This window comes from Antedon bifida, chromosome 2, assembly GCF_963402885.1.
Source record: "Antedon bifida chromosome 2, ecAntBifi1.1, whole genome shotgun sequence".
Taxonomy (NCBI): Eukaryota; Metazoa; Echinodermata; class Crinoidea; order Comatulida; family Antedonidae; genus Antedon; species Antedon bifida.
In genome coordinates, this window is record NC_136227.1 from 35,338,832 (window position 1) to 35,356,753 (window position 17,922).

A 17,922-nucleotide genomic window follows, 5' to 3' on the forward strand; every position below is an offset into this window, starting at 1 on the left:
TGGTGACAGAGTTCAGCAACAAGCAGCTAGTTAATGAACTAAGTTGTACGAACTGTAGCAAAGTGGTGAAAGCAGAGTTCAGCAACAAGCAGCTAGTTAATGAACTAAGTTGTACGAACTGTAGCAAAGTGGTGAAAGCAGAGTTCAGCAGCAAGCAGCTAGTTAATGAACTAAGTTGTACAGACTGTAGCAAAGTGGTGAAAGCAGAGTTCAGCAACAAGCAGCTAGTTAGAGAACTAAGTTGTACAAACTGTAGCAAAGTGGTGAAAGCAGAGTTCAGCAACAAGCAGCTAGTTAGAGAACTAAGTTGTACGAACTGTAGCAAAGTGGTGAAAGCAGAGTTCAGCAACAAGCAGCTAGTTAAGGAACTAAGTTGTACGAACTGTAGCAAAGTGGTGAAAGCAGAGTTCAGCAACAAGCAGCTAGTTAAGGAACTAAGTTGTACGAACTGTAGCAAAGTGGTGAAAGCAGAGTTCAACAACAAGCAGCTAGTTAATGAACTAAGTTGTACGGACTGCTGTAGCAAAGTGGTGAAAGCAGAGTTCAGCAACAAGCAGCCAATATAAATTCATTTTTTATAATTTTATCCAAGCAGCTGATTTCAATATTACCGGGAAATTATCGCATTAAATAACAATACGTTCTGATACGGATTAAGCACCTTCTCATATCGACCACGAACATATCAAGTACGACCATTTATAACACATACCATTATGTAACTTATATTGCAGATATATTTATACTCTTGAGATAATTTCAAAAGGGAAAATATCGTGTTGTATTTACGCCTACACTATGGTCGATACTTTTTTTATTCGATTCTATTATATTAAGGACACAGGAGCCATGAGTGTTCTTGTGAAGCAGGTTTTGCAAGATTTACTCTAACCAGTATTAAAAACGAAAATTATCCAAAAAAACATTTATCTAGTCATTCAAAACTAAATTTTGTCAATTGGATAGACAAAATACTTGAAAAACTTGACTTTGTTGTATAATAGTAGATTAGTTACTTATGATATTAATAATGTCTATATTGGAAGAAAACTGCAGGAACGGAATAGATGGAACATGACGATTGGATCCCACTTAACAAGGATGCAAGCGGGCCGCGCAACAAGTAAAAAGTAGTGGCAATCTTTGCGTCTGTACAGGTAATGTTAGTTACAGGAGTTTCATTATAACATTTTGATGATGTATTTGAGTCCCTTTCCTTATCCCGACAATCTTAAGATAAGATCATATTGATAAAGTACCTTAGGAGCAATTGAGACCGCAAACGCAATCATTTCCTGCTGAAATTGTTTTCCCAATTTATATACCAGATTAGTATTTATTAATTGTAGTTTCAATTTTTTATCTTTTACAATAAATGTGTTTAGTCGAGTCCGATATCTTTGTAAATTGTGAATGCATACCTACCTACACTATCTACTGATACTGTACCTACAGTATTAGTCATATTCATTCTTATTATTTTATTTTTTAGAGCATGTTTCCTAAGATTACGTAAGTCTTTTCAATACTGATCTAGATATTTATACCACGTGATTTCATAAACCACTTGTATTGGTTAAACATGAAATCGCGAGCTGAGTGGTTTGAGTGGCTTCAGTTGATACAAAGAGTGAATGTGTTCTTGTAACGTAATTATGATGTGATTCATCTCAACAACGTAGGCCTACCAGTTTTCCAGTATTGAGAATCAGACAGGCAAGTTTGGTTGGTAAGTATACTCAACTTGACCGCTAACTATTCTTTATTAGACTGTCACATTAAGACTTAACCATAAATGAAAGGATACGGGTTTCAATTTTCGATTTCAAACTTCGATTAGCGAAAGCTATTTTTTGGCTCCTTTTCACATATTGTACTGTATATTATTATGTATATGTGAATAAAGTTGAATGATTGAATTAGGTCTAATGGATTATCCGCACTCATTTGAAATTGAGCTGAAAATAGTAACATTAAGGATATTTTCCAATAATTATAATATCATACAATTTGCTAATTAAAAATACCCTTAAAGCCAATCTAATTTTCAAATACGTATATAGATAACTTGATTAAATATTGTACATCTTAGTAAATTGTTAATTTAGACTAATATTGATTTGTTACCATAGAATATTATAGGCCTATATATATTTTTTTCAGAGCAAACAGAACAAAACAGAAATGCAAATTTAGATCATTCGCTAACCAACTGTGTTTATACTTACGGATTCCATAATTGATTTTCATATTGTGCGATGATTTGCTTCAACCTAATCTCATCTCTGGTTCTCAAATCCAATTATAAACGACTGTAGAAATTAATAACCCATTGCATTATGTGTACTTAAGATATTAAGGTCATTCAGTTTGTTTGTGAATGGTCCAGATAGCTTGACACGATGTCCATGTCAACAGTTGTTGAAAAGGCTCATCAGAGATTTCGCTTTTTACGAGAAACTAGAGAGGAACGGGCGAAAGAGAACCAACGACAAAGTTCAACAGATTTCCCGCCAGTTTTCAACAAACGCCTGTTCATAGCTAAATCAAATAGTATAATTATTACGCGTGAGGCGCGTAAAATTCTAGCGCGAAATCGTGAATGTATGGAATTGAATGCTTGCAGACGATTAAATGATCACGAATTACGTCATATGAGTTATTTGGTTGAGGTACTAAGCCTGATACATCACAATCTGCAATATGTGAAAGAATGTCTTAGTTATGTTGTCACGTATGCAACGCATCAAGCGCGTCAGTATATTGATAAACTGGATCGGGAAGACTGTTTATCATGTTTTTACATCGTCACCGGACGAGTGGAAGTGACTTACGATCGTATAAGTCTTGACGCATCTGTGCATGTCCACGAACGAAATCTGATTTACACGCACGGACCCGGCGAGTATTTAGGCCTGGTATCCCACGAAGGAGAGCATCGAGATCTTGAGCCACCGTCTACTATGTATACATTGGAACTTTGTGAATTCATTCGAGTTGATCGACAGAGATTTCATGATACAATGGAGGGTTTACATTCAAAATACACACAAGATAAGAGGTCATTTATTAACCGACACCAACTCCTTAAGAAGCTACCAACTGTTGATAAAGAGCGACTAATTCCAGGTCTTGTTAAACAGGTAAAGGATTATTATTATATTTGTTTCTAAATGAAGTAAAGCTCTGTCTACACTATCAAACTAGTTTGACAAAACAGGTGTGATGTGCCCAAACATGGTAGTGAGATGACGTAATCATGTCCATATATGGGCACATCACATTTTGTTGTCATATAAAGTTTGATATTGTATACAGAGCAGCTTAATTATGGTAAAATATTACAAGTGTATCATTTTCATACCATGAACAATTTCATTTCATACCTCTAAATTCATATATTGTAATTTACTGTATCAATTTTAATCTAACACATTTCTTTATGTTTGATTTACATATAAGGCACAGTAAGCAAAGTAGTAGAAAATTACAGTTACAAATCTAGATAGCTTTAAATCGATTATTTGTTAATGTTCTAGTAGTTTTTTTGTTTGTTAAAGGAGCATATCGTACCTTTCAAAATACCAATTGAAAGCAGGTGTTTCAGCGGATGCCATTTTACACTTGAATTATTCATATCTTAATGTTTGAACAAAAGAAACTGTAGAGTTCATTAGATGCACTATCGTAACTCAGACATGATGGCTGAGAGCGTAGGCGCGCGCAACGCAAGTGAGTTGACCAATGACAAGCGACAGTTCGGATGATCCATCACGTCCGCGCGATTGGTCAAATTAATTGCGGTGCGCTAGCGTCCGTGTGTTGTGGATCCAAGGCAATTTGTTAGACTGCCTTGATGAAACCAAGCGTTATTAATGTTACCGTACGCCAAAATAGGCTACCAATGAAACAGACCCGTGCTTATAGGCCTATTGCCATAATATTTATTGCAGCATATTATTCTTGCTTCTATTTCATAAAAGCGTTAACAAATTGCTTTGCAACGCGTTTCTGACGCATTGCATAATAGGAAATACGTTTTAAGTAAGAGATAACTTCAAGAAATGCATAGATCACCTATGGTGCAATAAATCATGAATAGAGTTTGACAGGTGGAGAATTATAGCACTGGGAGACAATATTAAAATGTCATTCATTTTGCATCGACAACAACAACAGTAAACGAAAGCATAAGTTATTTTCCACACACAAAGAAATCAGTGAAAGAAGAATATTTTTAGAAAATTATACAGAGCAAAGAATCTTTAGTTATTTTTGTTTTAATCCATTTTTGTTTATATTAATAATATACTGTAGGCGTTATTCTCTGTTAGGCCATTTTAATGATAAGTAAAGACTGCAAAGGGTAATATTACTTTGACTATTTGTATTGAACAGACCATCTCTGTTTTACATCACGTTTCAGTAATATAAATGTATGCTTTACAGATTTACCCAGCAAATAAGGTAATCTTACGACAAGGCGAGATGGCAGACTCAATATACTTTGTATCGTCAGGTAAGGTATTATTAAATGTTTGGTTTAGAATAGATATTTTTGTATAGGTTCCAGTGATAACCAATAATTCAGCTTTAGCCCATTGTCCAGTGATAGCCCATAGTCCAGCGGTAGCCCATTGACCGATCCAGTGATATCTCATTGTCCAGTGATATACCATTGTCCAGTAGTAGCCCATTGTCCAGAGATAGCCCATGGTCCAGTAGTAGCCCGTTGTCCAATAGTATAGCCCATAGTCCACTGATAGCCCGTTGTCTAGTGCTAGCGCATATTTCAGTGGTAGCCCATTGTCCAGTGATAGCGGCATTAGTCCAGTGGTAGCTACATTCAAGGTAGCACAATACCCTTCAAATTAATTAAATTGAATATCATTGGCCCTCTGGCAATTTAGAAGCGAAATCATTGTATTCAAACAAGCAAACATTATTATACCAAACTTATTAACGTATTGCTTAATTAATAATTTTGCTTTACCAGGTCGATGCCAGTACTTCCGCAAGTTGTATTTGAAACAAACCGGAAAGAGCGAGCTTTTTAAACTTGGAGATATAGAAGAAGGTTGTATATTTTATTTGTGTTTCTCTTTCTTGTTCTCCTCGGGGAAATATGTGATTTTAGGTGAATGATTAATAGATTAGTTGATCATGGTTGTTAGCAAGGTGATTATTCATACAATTCAGATGAATTCTCATAATTAATACTTATAATAAGAGATATTAAACTTCAGTACATAAACCTTTTACGCGAATGTATGTAGCCTAATTTTCACCGTGCACGCTACGTTGCACTTGTGCCAACTCAACATGGTGACGAGTTCCAATAACCTGTTTTGCAATATTATGTCTATGGAAACCTACACAGAATAAAATAATAATTTTACGTCATGACAGGTGATGTATTTGGTGGTGAAAGCGTTATCAGTGGTATACCAAGCTCATTTACTGTCTCCAGTGCTGGCATAGTTACGTGTTACCGCATTAATACGTAAGAGTTATTTCTAAAAATCCTCAATATCACAATTAATTAAATTAACATACGCAGTTTGGAAAACTCTGCATAGGCTAGGCCAACAAGTCTACTAAAAATGAAATGTCGACGATAAAACTCTTAACCAATGAAAGGCAAGGCTATAGTGACGTCACTCATGGTATCGATCCTGCATCCGCACTAAATTGTGTTTTACGCTGCGCACAAAAGTACTAACGTGTCTTAATTCATTTGGGTATCAATAAACCATCTTATCTTGAGAGTACTGTTACTATTGTAGGATGAATTTCAACATGACAGCTCGAGAGAACCTCATCCATTTGATTGTAAAGCAGCCGAAAGCATCAATAGACGACAGAGAGATCCGAGATAGAGGCTCTAATTGGACTGTTTGGCAAAACTTTAGAAGAACAAAAGTTGTACAATTACTGAAAGAATCTGGATGTAATCATCTGATAAAAGAAAACGTATGGTTAAAGAGGCGACGAATACACGCAGGAAGGTTGGTATGGAACGCTAAAGACGCTCAAGTAATGATAATAATGATGGTGATGATGATGATAGTTGATATGATGACGATACGATAGTTAGATGATATGATGATGATATAATGATAATGATTATATGATGATTGTGATGATGATGATTATGATACGATGATGATATTGATGATGACGACGATGATGAGATGATGTTAATATAATGATGACGACGATGATTATGATGACCATGATGTTGATGATGATAATGATGTATTGTATTTCTTTTTTTTTAAATATAGACCACATACTTGCCAGACGCCTCGACGTGTTCTAAGACTTCAAAGTCCACAACGATCCAGATCCGTCCCAGCAACTTTTACACAAGAACTTCCAGGTATTGAAAGACGTCCAGAGCATCGAGAGGTAAGTAAAAAGATAAGCATTGGAGTTAATACAACAAGAAATAACAAATAGATAGAGTAAAATAACTGTCTTATAATTATAACGTTGGATTAAGGAATTCCATGTTATAACTAACTATCATTAAGACCGTAAATTAGCATGTTTGTTACTTTGTTCAAGCATTTTGAAGAAAGCATCGACTGTACGCAGGTTCAAGATGAACAGATTCGTCAAGATGACGTCATTAAGGATGAAAACGATAATACAAACGATGATGGACCGTACGTACTACATTTAGCATAAGATTGATTGTACAATACTTTTGTTTCGTTTTTCAGCTTGCCTATTTTATTTTTCTTTACATGATGAATAAACTATAACTAGGCCTACTTCGTATTTTTCAGACGTTCATGTGCAATTTATGAGGCATACGAAAAGTCAAAGGAAGATATAAGTATTTCTAAATTTAGAATGAATTGTCTTCGAAAGATATTACGGGGAAGAGAGGAAAAGCGGCAAAGATCAAAGGGACATAAATATGACTTGCATTCTGATGAAACGCCACGTGATGATGCATTAGCCAATCAGATACTAGGTCTAACTATAGACAAATTAAGAGAACGGTATGACCTATGAGCAGGATCAGGTTGAAACTACAAAGTACTAAAGGACAGGAGAGTTACACAGGGGATATACGCGCAACGCAAGAAGTAATTAGCCAATCACAAACGACAACTTGGATGTCCGTCATTGTGATTGGTTTAATTCAATTATTTGCGTTTGTGTTTCGTTGTCATTGCGTTGCGTGCCTAATCATACCTCTCTGCCTACATGAAGTTGGACTTCTCGCATTTATATTAGGCCTACTTTTTTTAAACAATATTGTTTAATATTGATTATAAAAGAAATACACATTAAATTAAGTTAATTGTAAGAATTAAAGCCATTATTTATTATAAACAACTGACTTCCACCCTATCATTGTAGCGCGTGGAGCTGTGAAGTGCGTTGCCGCGCGGTACGCGAGAAAATGATAATTGTTGTTGGATCAGTAAATAGTACACGGTAGTTATACCTATTAATCAGTGTATAACTACTGCCCTCATAGAAATAATAATATTTCTGGTATATTAACCAGAGGGCGTACAATTATTGATACATTAACTGCACTTCAGAAAGGACTCTTTAAACAATTAGTAAAAGCAACCATTGACCACCACTGTAGGCTAAGGTAAGACAAAGTATGTTACAGCTATTAAGGGAATAGATTTGTTATTAAACTATTTGAACTGTTATTGTATATTGCATTATTATGCTGTGTATACCATTAGCAAATAACTGTGTAGTTTACTTAACGGATAGAACAATTCGATCGAATGTATTTATAGAAATACTGGTAGATTAATTAATTACGTATCGACTGTTTTAAACAATGTTTTGGTAGTTGTCATTTATCGATATGTATTCAAAAAATCTACCATTCGGTTTAAAATCATCATTGTCCATGTACTAGATAACAGAGATCGGTGTAACCTTATTTTCAGAGATAATAGTTATTAGGTATGTACCACGTTCAGTGATACCTGTAGTATCAACTATTTATAGACATCAATTAGGTAACATCAGGAAGGAATTGTTATTATTATTGATGGGCGTTGAGATATATTGACGAGGAAATCGACAATCTCACAGCATCATAGACTCTATACATACCAGCCCATTTATACATGACTAAACACTACGGGAAATTTGAATATCAATATTTAGCCTACTGTATAAAAATAGTCATTTTGTAGAAATCATTTATATTATTTTACGTATCATTATTTAGTTAATGATGTGCGCCAAATAATTGATACATTCTAGCAACATACAGTATTGATTTACGTTAATGTCATGTGCGCCAAATAGTTGATACATTAGGCCTATATTAACATACAGTATTGAAATGTAAAAATCCGTGCGAGAACAATGTTGACGCTACTATAATATGAATGTGGTTACTAATGAATCATTGGTCTGTTACGGTCCAAAGATCAATGGAACCGGTTTACCTTTGTACAGGTGTGTAGGTTTATCAAGATGTCGTCCCTACTGCCTAAAAGCAATGCATAGTACATGCAGTCAGGTCATTGTTATAAATACAACAACAAAATGTTATATCTTCTTTCTTTTTTAAAACTTGCTTTCTTTTCTTTTAAAAGTAAAATGAACGTTTAATATAATATAAAGAGGGAAATGTTGTTAATAATGAACTAATTTGAAAGACTTTCAAAATTGCACTTATAATGTGACAGCCATTTTATTTATTATTTATGTTTAATCTATATTTAACACGTATGACAACAAGAGTCGGTTGTCTCTTTGGTTCATCCTGTACAAAGATCATGTTATGTATTGTAGTAGCTATTCGTAGTCGGTAGACCTAAACCTGTATACTTCTAATGTAGGCCTATGTATTGAATGAAGAAACGAGTATTTAACAGAAAATGTATCAAAGGACAGGAATATAGGAAAGAATGGAACAATTAAAGACAAATATTAAAATTTATTAATTAAAATTAACTTATGAAAGGCCTTCATGCATGCTAATTTATAATTATGGAAAACGCACGAAATTAAAGCCAATGTATGCAAATGAGGTGGATGCATGCTTCTACATAAAAGGTCATTTAATGGGGATAGTTTATTGATCACCTTTCGCATAAAAGGTCCAATAAATATTCTATTTGCAATTATTGACATTGTTTACCTAAACGTTATATTGATTTGAGGATTTCAAGGGCAGTTGAACACATATGACGTTAGTATCTCTGAAGCGTGGTTCCCACTAGAGACGCAACGCAAGGACATACGCGCAGCGCAAGCGAGTTGACCAATGGCAAGCCACTGTTCTAATCATTCGCTTATGATTGGTCAATTCAGTTTGCGTTGCGTTACATCCTTGCGTTGCGTCGCTAGTGGGAACCACCAAGCTATTATTAAGTTATTGTACGCACGAAAAACGCAAGTAATTTGGAAAGACAGTTCAGATCGCTTGTGATTGGTCAAAATATGTGCTGCGCGTACGTTATGTGTTTTGTCTGCTGAACCACTCACTACGAATCTGTGCGTGAGCATTCATCGTGTTCTGATCACGTTGACACAACATTTGGTTATTAATAGAAATATATTACGACATTATTACTGTTATTTTATGGTACTAATTTTAAATATTTTTATCAATCAAGGTTGCATGTTATATTAATTTAATTTTCGATGATTCTTACACTTTTTAATATTTAAACCACTCTGGCGACCGCAATGATTATGTTGAGTGGCATACGTTATGATTTCTTTTGTGTCAAATTGTATGGTAGTGTGTATTGATTTCTTATTGTATTGTGTCAATTCGTACGACGATTGTCTTTGAAGCTCAAGTGCGTACGCCTTGGCGTCTGACGTAATTCAGTCAATGAGTTACGCGATGACGTCATTATCTGGAATACGTACACTCTATAGCACTTTAGTTATGGTCAAATAGATAGACATAGTGGTTGAGAAGCATAGATATGCTAGAACAAACAGTATGAATGCTTGTAGTAGGATATAACAAACCTAGTAATAACAATATTTGAAGAGGGTAAGTCATGATACATATTTATATAAGGTTAAAGACCTAATTATTTCGCACTGACACTGCGGGCTAAGTAACAATTTTCCAACGAATGGTTACTAATTGTACTTTTATTTACGCTAATGTAAACACACAGAAATACTTTCACACTTGACAGAGTTTTATTCAAGTTTTTATAAAGGTAATATTATAGCATTGTGCTATTTATAAAGGTAAGGTTTTGAAGTTGGTGTCTAAGTACAATCACTACAGCACTGGTAATAGACAGGTAGGTATTATTTTTATTTACGTGATGTTATTACGATTGAGAAATCATATTATTTTGTTTCTAATATTATTTCTTATCCAAGGTATATCTATCAAATTAAGTGATTGTTTTTCCAGGTTTTTCCTAGATTTTATCAAGTCACAAGAAGGAAGTGACGACGTTTAATTATGACAGCTTGCTTATAGGCCTATAAACACTGGGCTGCTTCACATAAGGAATACGTTCAGAATGTCTGGAATACACATAGGCCTAATTTTGAAAACGTGACGTATACCATTTTCGAAGTTATTGCTCTGAGTAGTATATACATCAGGTATGGCGGGCCGATTGGGTCATGATGAAGCTTATGAGAGAAATAAACAAATAGAAAGACAATTGAAAGATGAAAGAAAAAAGTTTAAAGATAAAGTTCGGAATACAATGAGACTTGTTTTAGTAGGTAAGACAATTTAATTATGTTCATTTCGCAATAAAAAATGACTGTGTTATAGAGCCTACAATGTGTGTTATGCCGAGTCGAACGCTACACCCTACAAACCTAATACTGTAAAGGAAGTAAAAATGCTGCTCTGATTTTTTTCAGCAGCACCAACACATGAAACTCCACTAATAAAAGCGAATGCTGTGGGCTTAAAGGATAGGATCTCCTTCCTCCCCATAAAACGTTGTTCCCACTAGCGACGCAACGTAGATATGGAACAAGCGAGTTGACCAACAGTTTGAATAATCTCTTATGATTGGTGAAATCACTTACGTTGCGCTTATTTCCTTGTATTGTCTATCTAGTGGGCCCAAGCATCATAATCACTATGCCGGCCATTAACCACAAACGACCATTACTCAATTACAAAACTTGTTATAATACTTGTAGGTGCAGGAGAGTCCGGAAAAAGTACAATTGTGAAACAAATGAAAATTCTTCATAAAGGTGGATTTCCCGACGAGTAAGTTTATTTCATTTTCCGGGTAAATCTCTGCTGGAGTGCACTATTCGATATACTAGTTTTACTAAGCTGGAATTTAAAAATGAGAAGGACGGGGGATGGGTTGGAGAAAATTCTTAGTACCTTTACAATCCAACATTACTTTTTATATTTTTTTCATAATTTATATAAGTATGTTTTTTTGGGTAAAATTTGTTTCTAAAAACGTGAGAAAGTGTAGCTTCCAAATAAATTATAATTAGCTTAAACTTTCATACAGCAAAGTTCAATGTTCAAATATGTCACAAGTCACACATTTATAAATTAATATTCTTTCATGTTCTTCTGATTAGACCCAAAGTACATAAATGCTTTATTTTTGTTTTATTAAGGCCTAGGTAATAATAATTCATATAGACGTACTCGTCACACACTCGGTCAGCTTTGTTTGTGTTCTTTTTTTAGAGAAAGACAAGCGAGAATTCCCGAAATCAGAAGTAACGTACACGATGCTATTCTAGTAAGTTCAGACTTATATAAACTGCAAAAACAGCCCAGGGCTAGTAAGCACTATGATCCATTAAATTGATGACGACATTCCAACGATTTAATGTAGTCATAAATGGATTGTTTACTTAAATTATATTTGCTTTACATTATCAAAAGACGTGTAAAGTTCAAAGTTAATTTGCTCTTGGCCTGGTATTATTGGGCATAAATCTGTACCAAAGATCGGTAAGGTTAATTGGGAAGTTATTCTAATATTAATTTCAATAAATTGAACTTTTTATTTTATACTTTTGGCTTTAATAAGTTCTGATCCTAATTCCTGAATCTTGGTTTTCAATTTGGGAAGTGGACGCAACGCATGAAGGACGTAAGCGCGCCGTAAGTAATTTGACCAATCATGACGGGATAAATCTCCAGACCAGATCGACCTCTCGCTTGTGATTGGTAAATTCAATTGCGTTGTTACATGAGACGTCGTACACGCAGCAAAAGTAATTTGACCAATCAGAAACGTTGGATCGCCAGAATTCTCACTTGCTTGTGATTGGTAAACTCAATTGCGTTGTTACGTGAGGCGTCGTACACGCAGCAAAAGAAATTTGACCAATCAAAAGTGACGTGGATAAATCTTTAGTTTTATTTTAATTTACCTGTGATGTTTCCTGCATTTCAGACTATTGCTGGAGTTATGAACACGTTAAACAACCCAATTGAACTTGAAAATCCTGAATTAAAATCAGCGCTTGATTACATTCTTGACGAAGCAAGTGCACCGAACTTTGAATTGAATGAGGTAGATATCAATCAGTTTTGTAATGTCGTTAGGTAATGAATCGTAACGTAAAATACAATGTAACTAACTAATCGTAACGTAAAATTTCAGTCTTTGACTGTCGTTTTGTAATATATTTTTATATACCGATTAAATAAAAAAAATAAATAAATAAATAAAAAATGCTTTCTTTAATCTCAATAATGTTAGTTAGCTGGAAAGTTTTTGTGATACAAGTTTCTTTGTTATAATTGTGGTTAAATTCGTCATACTAATACACAGTATAATATATTCAATTCAACATTTATTTCGACCAAAATCAGAAAACATCAACAAAAAACAACAAAGTATCATTCCTCTTATACCATCACTTAGACTTGCCCTAAGTCTGTATTTTAATGTCTTTTTTTATGTTAGAACACCAGTCGGCGTTTATTTTTATATTTAAGTAGAATATGTATGAAACGCCATATGTGCCAACATATTTATCTTTTTACTTATATTATTAAGTCAAAGCTGCGTCTGGAACCCAGACTAACCATCTTTACATAATAATTGTATACATTTACCGTATCAAGCGTCTTGTCTTCATTCAATAATAGGCCTATGTTTGAAAACAATAATGAATCCCAAATTACCATTAATTAATATATAAACTTTTATTTTTCAGCAATTTTATGACGCAGCGACCGCTCTGTGGGCAGATGGTGGTATCCAATCTTGCTATAGTAGATCCAACGAGTACCAACTTATAGATTGTGCTAAATAGTAAGTTTATTGTGTTATAAATTAGTAATGTTTTACAAAAACAAGTGTTGAAATGGTGACACATCAGTTAGTTAAAACTGTTTAAAAAGTAGATGAACAATCCGTCCTTCTGCATTCAATGAGTAAAAACATTATTATTGTACCAAGCAGATCATCAGTACATTACAAATCTTAAAAGTCAAATTTCCAGTTAAAAAAAAGCAAATTAAGTAATAAATATATTGATTATATTTTTTGTGAATTGACTAAACTAATCTTTAACGTTGCTTATACTATTTTGTTTACAGTGTAATAATTACTGTTATCTTCATTATATTTTCAATTTCAGTTTTTTAGACTCATTAGACAGAGTACGGAAGAGAGACTATGTTCCTACAGATCAGGTAACTATTTTTTAGTATTGACAATAAAACATCAAATTTGGTTTATTGCAATGGGAAGCCTATTACTATGTACTATATTACTTTTGTATCAATTTAGCCCTACAGTAGTAGTAGCAGTAGTCTTCGTGGTCTGACGATGAGTTTACAAGAATAAACCCAACTTATGATTCATTCATTCATTTATTTATTTGGTCAAAATCACAAATTTCAATACCAAGATATGATGAAATAAATAGACATAGATCCATTTAACTACGGTATTTATTTGAATGAATACGATTTTAATAAGCGTCCCTTTCCCTCGAATAACCGACCGGGGCCTTTATTTTTTCCCTCGAATAATCGACCGGGGCCTTTATTTTTTCCCTCGAATAACCGACCGGGGCCTTTATTTTTTCCCTCGAATAACCGACCGGGGCCTTTATTTTTTCCCTCGAATAATCGACCGGGGCCTTTATTTTTTCCCTCGAATAACCGACCGGGGCCTTTATTTTTTCCCTCAAATAATAAACGCACTGCCATGCATATACATACACATTTCTATTTACGGTGATACGGTATATTTTTTGTAGGATATTCTACGATGTCGTGTAATGACAACTGGCGTTCTAGTTACAGAGTTTCAAATTAAGAATGTTAGGTTTCAGTAAGTTGATTGTTATTTAACTATGAAATAATTGTAAAGTAATATTGTGACGAACAACAAAGCATCATGGTATTGGGTTTCTGATGATAATATCGAATTATTCTTAATTTAACATGTTTTGCTTCGCTACTACTGAACCTAAATCAAAATTCGATGTGATGAAGGAAAGATGGAGGCGATCTTATTACTGTTTAAAGGGTCTTTCACACCTGTTCCGGCACGGTTCCGGTCCGGCGCCGGAAAATCCAATCGAACGTCAATGTTTCGTTTTCACGCGGCTACGCGCATATCGATTGGCGCATAGCCGCGTGAAAACGAAACATTGATGTTCGATTCGCCGGACCGGAACCGTGCCGGAACAGGTGTGAAAGGCCCTTAAGTCTAGTCCTAATATAATGGGAGCTTTACTGTACATGGATTTGTTTTTGAAAATCAAGAAAGCAAAGTTAAACAGTGCGTCTAGTAATTTAAATACCGGTACTAAGTTAATATAATTTGCTAAATAAATGAGTATATAAAAGATGTTTTATGTATTGTTTCACTTAATTTTAGTTTACTCGACGTTGGAGGCCAGCGAGAAGAACGAATAAAATGGTTACAATTATTTTCTGGTACGTATAACAACGTTTTATTCGATTGTATTATTTATATACATAATTATACATCTTTGAGGAATAAGAGTACGCAATTATTACAATGCTTATTTTCAGATGTGACTGCGATGCTGTTTGTAGTTGCAGCTAGCAGCTACGACATGACACTAAGAGAAGAAAATAAAAATAGATTATCAGAAGCATTGGATCTTTACAAATCAATATGGAATCACAAGTAAGTGCTATCAAAGAAAACTGTTAAAAGTTGTACCAGAATTTGCAGTCGGTAAAAAGCTTCAAAACTTACTACTGCTTAAAAGAGTCTTTCACGACTGTTCCGGTTCATGTAGATTCTTTCATTCTGTTTATTGTGTGACGTGTTTGAAAGTGATTCTCGCCAATTACTACAGATCATTGTTATGTGAACTTATAACTTGATCACGTCGACAGAATAACAATTGTGTTTATTCCTGCAGATATCTAAGATACACGTCGATGGTCCTCTTTTTAAACAAACAAGATATTTTAGCCGAGAAGATCAAATCCGGTCGCACCAAGTTAGGGGACTACTTCAAAGACTATCAGGTGTTCTCAAAGAAATCAATGATTCCTGATGAAATTCAAAGTGATCTTCGCGAATTACAACCCGGGTGCTGTGGCTTGTCTCCTCACAAGGACTCGATAAAGAAGATTACCGCATATGGTAAGGAAATTATACTGACGGAAGTGAGTTGACCAATGACAAGCGACAGTTCGAAGAATCCATCGCTTGTGATTGGTCAAATCTAGTCGTCTCTAGTGATGGGAACCACAAAGCATATTGTGGACACGTTGGAGGGCTCTATTAAAAGCTACTTTGTTTTTAATGTTTATATATACATAGTCCTCTTCATGGACCTTGTTTTGATATTGTAATCTATTGTTACTATTTATTGATACTGTAATTATTTAAGCATCTGTATTTCTTTTTATCAATGGTTGGAAAGAATTTGGCGATAGTCAGAGGTTTTGTATCTCTCCCCAGTTTACCATTATATATATATATTCACCGAATGCAATAAAATAAAAATAAACAATTTTATTAAGGTAAATCTAACCAGAATTGTTACTTTTAATTTTTAGAGCCTGAAGGTCTGACCAATCATCAACGAGCAGAGTTCTTCCGGGTAAAGATGTACATCAAAGCACAGTTTGAGGTATAGACATAATAGACGTATAGCATAATACTAAAACTAAGTTTAGTTCCTATCTATCCATCCTTCTTGTAATGAACCTCCATTCATTCTTTCTTTCCTTTCTCGCATATACATGTCTGTATTCTTCAACAGTGAAGCCTGTAATGATTCTTACTGAGTCTTACTTCCTACTTCCTACTTCCTGTGTTTTTTGCTTCTTTCATTTATTATAATCTATTTACCATATTATACATTATGATTTATTATTATATTTCTCAGAAACAAAAAGAAAATCTCGTAAGAAACTTAATTTTAATTTATTTGATTTATATTCGGCAAGAAATCCACAATGTTAGCGCTGGTCAGTCTTCCATGATCCATTTCCCCTGGGTTCCAGGTCACCTGGTCACCAGGTCATCTGCTCACCTGCTCACATGGTCAGCAGACACTCTTCCCCTAATATATTTATTTACTTTTTAATGATCTTTATAGTTTATTTAAGTACACACAATCTCATTCACAGGAAATAAGCACCTCGAAATCTGAAGATCAGAAGTTTCGCAAGAACTGTTATCCACACTTCACATGCGCAGTAGATACAGAGAACATTAAACATGTATTTGACTCGTGTAGAGATATGATACAAAGGTTGCACTTAGCTAGTACAGGTATTGTACAGTAAGATAACCACAGTAGAACTACTTATACTAGTAAACCTCAAGAAAACAGTCAGGAATGTATATATGCAGTGTTATGTTTTTATATATTTCTTCACAACCTATTCTTATTGTGGGAAAGCCATTGCATCATGTTGTGGCTTACCTAAACGCGAATGGAAGGAACCAAATAATATACACAGCATTATTCCATCGGAGGCAGACACAGCAACCACATACACAATCCTGACTCGGTTCGTTCGACACATCAACTACATCACGTGGCATAATTCTTTTTGATCGTTCATGGTAGTTATTGAGCTTCTTGATAGTCATACTCACTACCAGTATTATGAAAAAATATTGTAACAACTTTGTAGATATTAATTAGTAATGTTATTAATCTATTCAAAAACTGTTTGAATCGTTTTCGAAAGCCATCCTAATATAAATAACATTGCAAATTGTATTCAAAGAAAACATAATTATGAATATATATAAGTCGTTAAAATGGTACTATTGAATATAAAGCGGAGTACAGCCAAGAAGAAATAAACGATTCGTCAAATATGGTACTATTCAACGAACAGAAATAAATGAGTCGTAAAATGTAAGGAACTATTCAATGCAGAGCGGCGGTGTAGCCAAGAAAATAAAAAAGTGTTTAATGTAAAGCGGAATAGCCAAAAGGAAATAAATGAGTCGTTGAATATATATGGCACTATTTTATGTAAAGCGGAGTAGTAAAAAAGAAATACATGATAATATGTTACTAATCACTCTTCAATGTATACTAAAGCGGAGGAATACGTACATGAATATTATTCACGGATAAGCAATGCAAAGCAAAGTTGCCAAAACGTTTTACGTTTAAGTATAAATGCTTTTTGAAAACGAACATTGAAGGGGTTCGATATTATGTAACTTCCTAGCTAACATTCCAAAAAATATTTTGAATAAAAGACAAACTCAGACAACATGTTGTTGTTGCCTAAAATGTCTACGTTACTTTTATTTATGAATCGAATCTTTTCGTATGGCCTATAATGTTTAAACTATAATGTAGTCTTTTATATTAAGTTCCACATCGTTAACAAGTTAATAGTGATAATTCTTTATTTAATTTAAATGCAATATTGATGGTAACTAATACATTAGTATATAAAGTAGGACTACTAATAAAGCTGCAGATTTTATACAAAATAAAAGTATATACATTTAT

At 34.1% G+C, this 17,922-nt stretch overlaps 2 protein-coding genes across 3 annotated transcripts; both read left to right on the top strand.

Annotated features, from left to right (window-relative positions):
- Positions 1 to 1,114: 1,114 nt before the first annotated feature.
- Positions 1,115 to 9,132, top strand: LOC144836289 (uncharacterized). 2 transcript variants are annotated; one of them, XM_078691544.1, is made up of 10 exons: positions 1,115 to 1,157; positions 1,493 to 1,729; positions 2,164 to 3,143; positions 4,450 to 4,519; positions 4,997 to 5,077; positions 5,410 to 5,503; positions 5,787 to 6,008; positions 6,288 to 6,411; positions 6,571 to 6,671; positions 6,795 to 9,132. In XM_078691544.1, exons 3-10 carry the CDS (start codon positions 2,403 to 2,405, stop codon positions 7,024 to 7,026), a joined length of 1,665 nt encoding a protein of 554 aa, XP_078547670.1. In that variant the 5' UTR covers positions 1,115 to 1,157; positions 1,493 to 1,729; positions 2,164 to 2,402; the 3' UTR covers positions 7,027 to 9,132. The 2 variants fall into 2 exon arrangements, with proteins under 2 accessions (XP_078547670.1, XP_078547671.1); XM_078691545.1 differs by having other exon boundaries at positions 1,133 to 1,157; positions 1,538 to 1,729.
- A 1,121-nt stretch (positions 9,133 to 10,253) lies between these two features.
- LOC144836290 (guanine nucleotide-binding protein G(s) subunit alpha-like) lies at positions 10,254 to 17,922 on the top strand. The gene is made up of 13 exons (XM_078691546.1): positions 10,254 to 10,274; positions 10,391 to 10,713; positions 11,146 to 11,218; positions 11,663 to 11,717; positions 12,381 to 12,500; positions 13,150 to 13,247; positions 13,576 to 13,630; positions 14,203 to 14,276; positions 14,829 to 14,887; positions 14,987 to 15,104; positions 15,346 to 15,572; positions 15,992 to 16,065; positions 16,568 to 17,922. The coding sequence occupies exons 2-13, from the start codon at positions 10,590 to 10,592 to the stop codon at positions 16,724 to 16,726; spliced, it is 1,236 nt and encodes a 411-aa protein (XP_078547672.1). The 5' UTR covers positions 10,254 to 10,274; positions 10,391 to 10,589; the 3' UTR covers positions 16,727 to 17,922.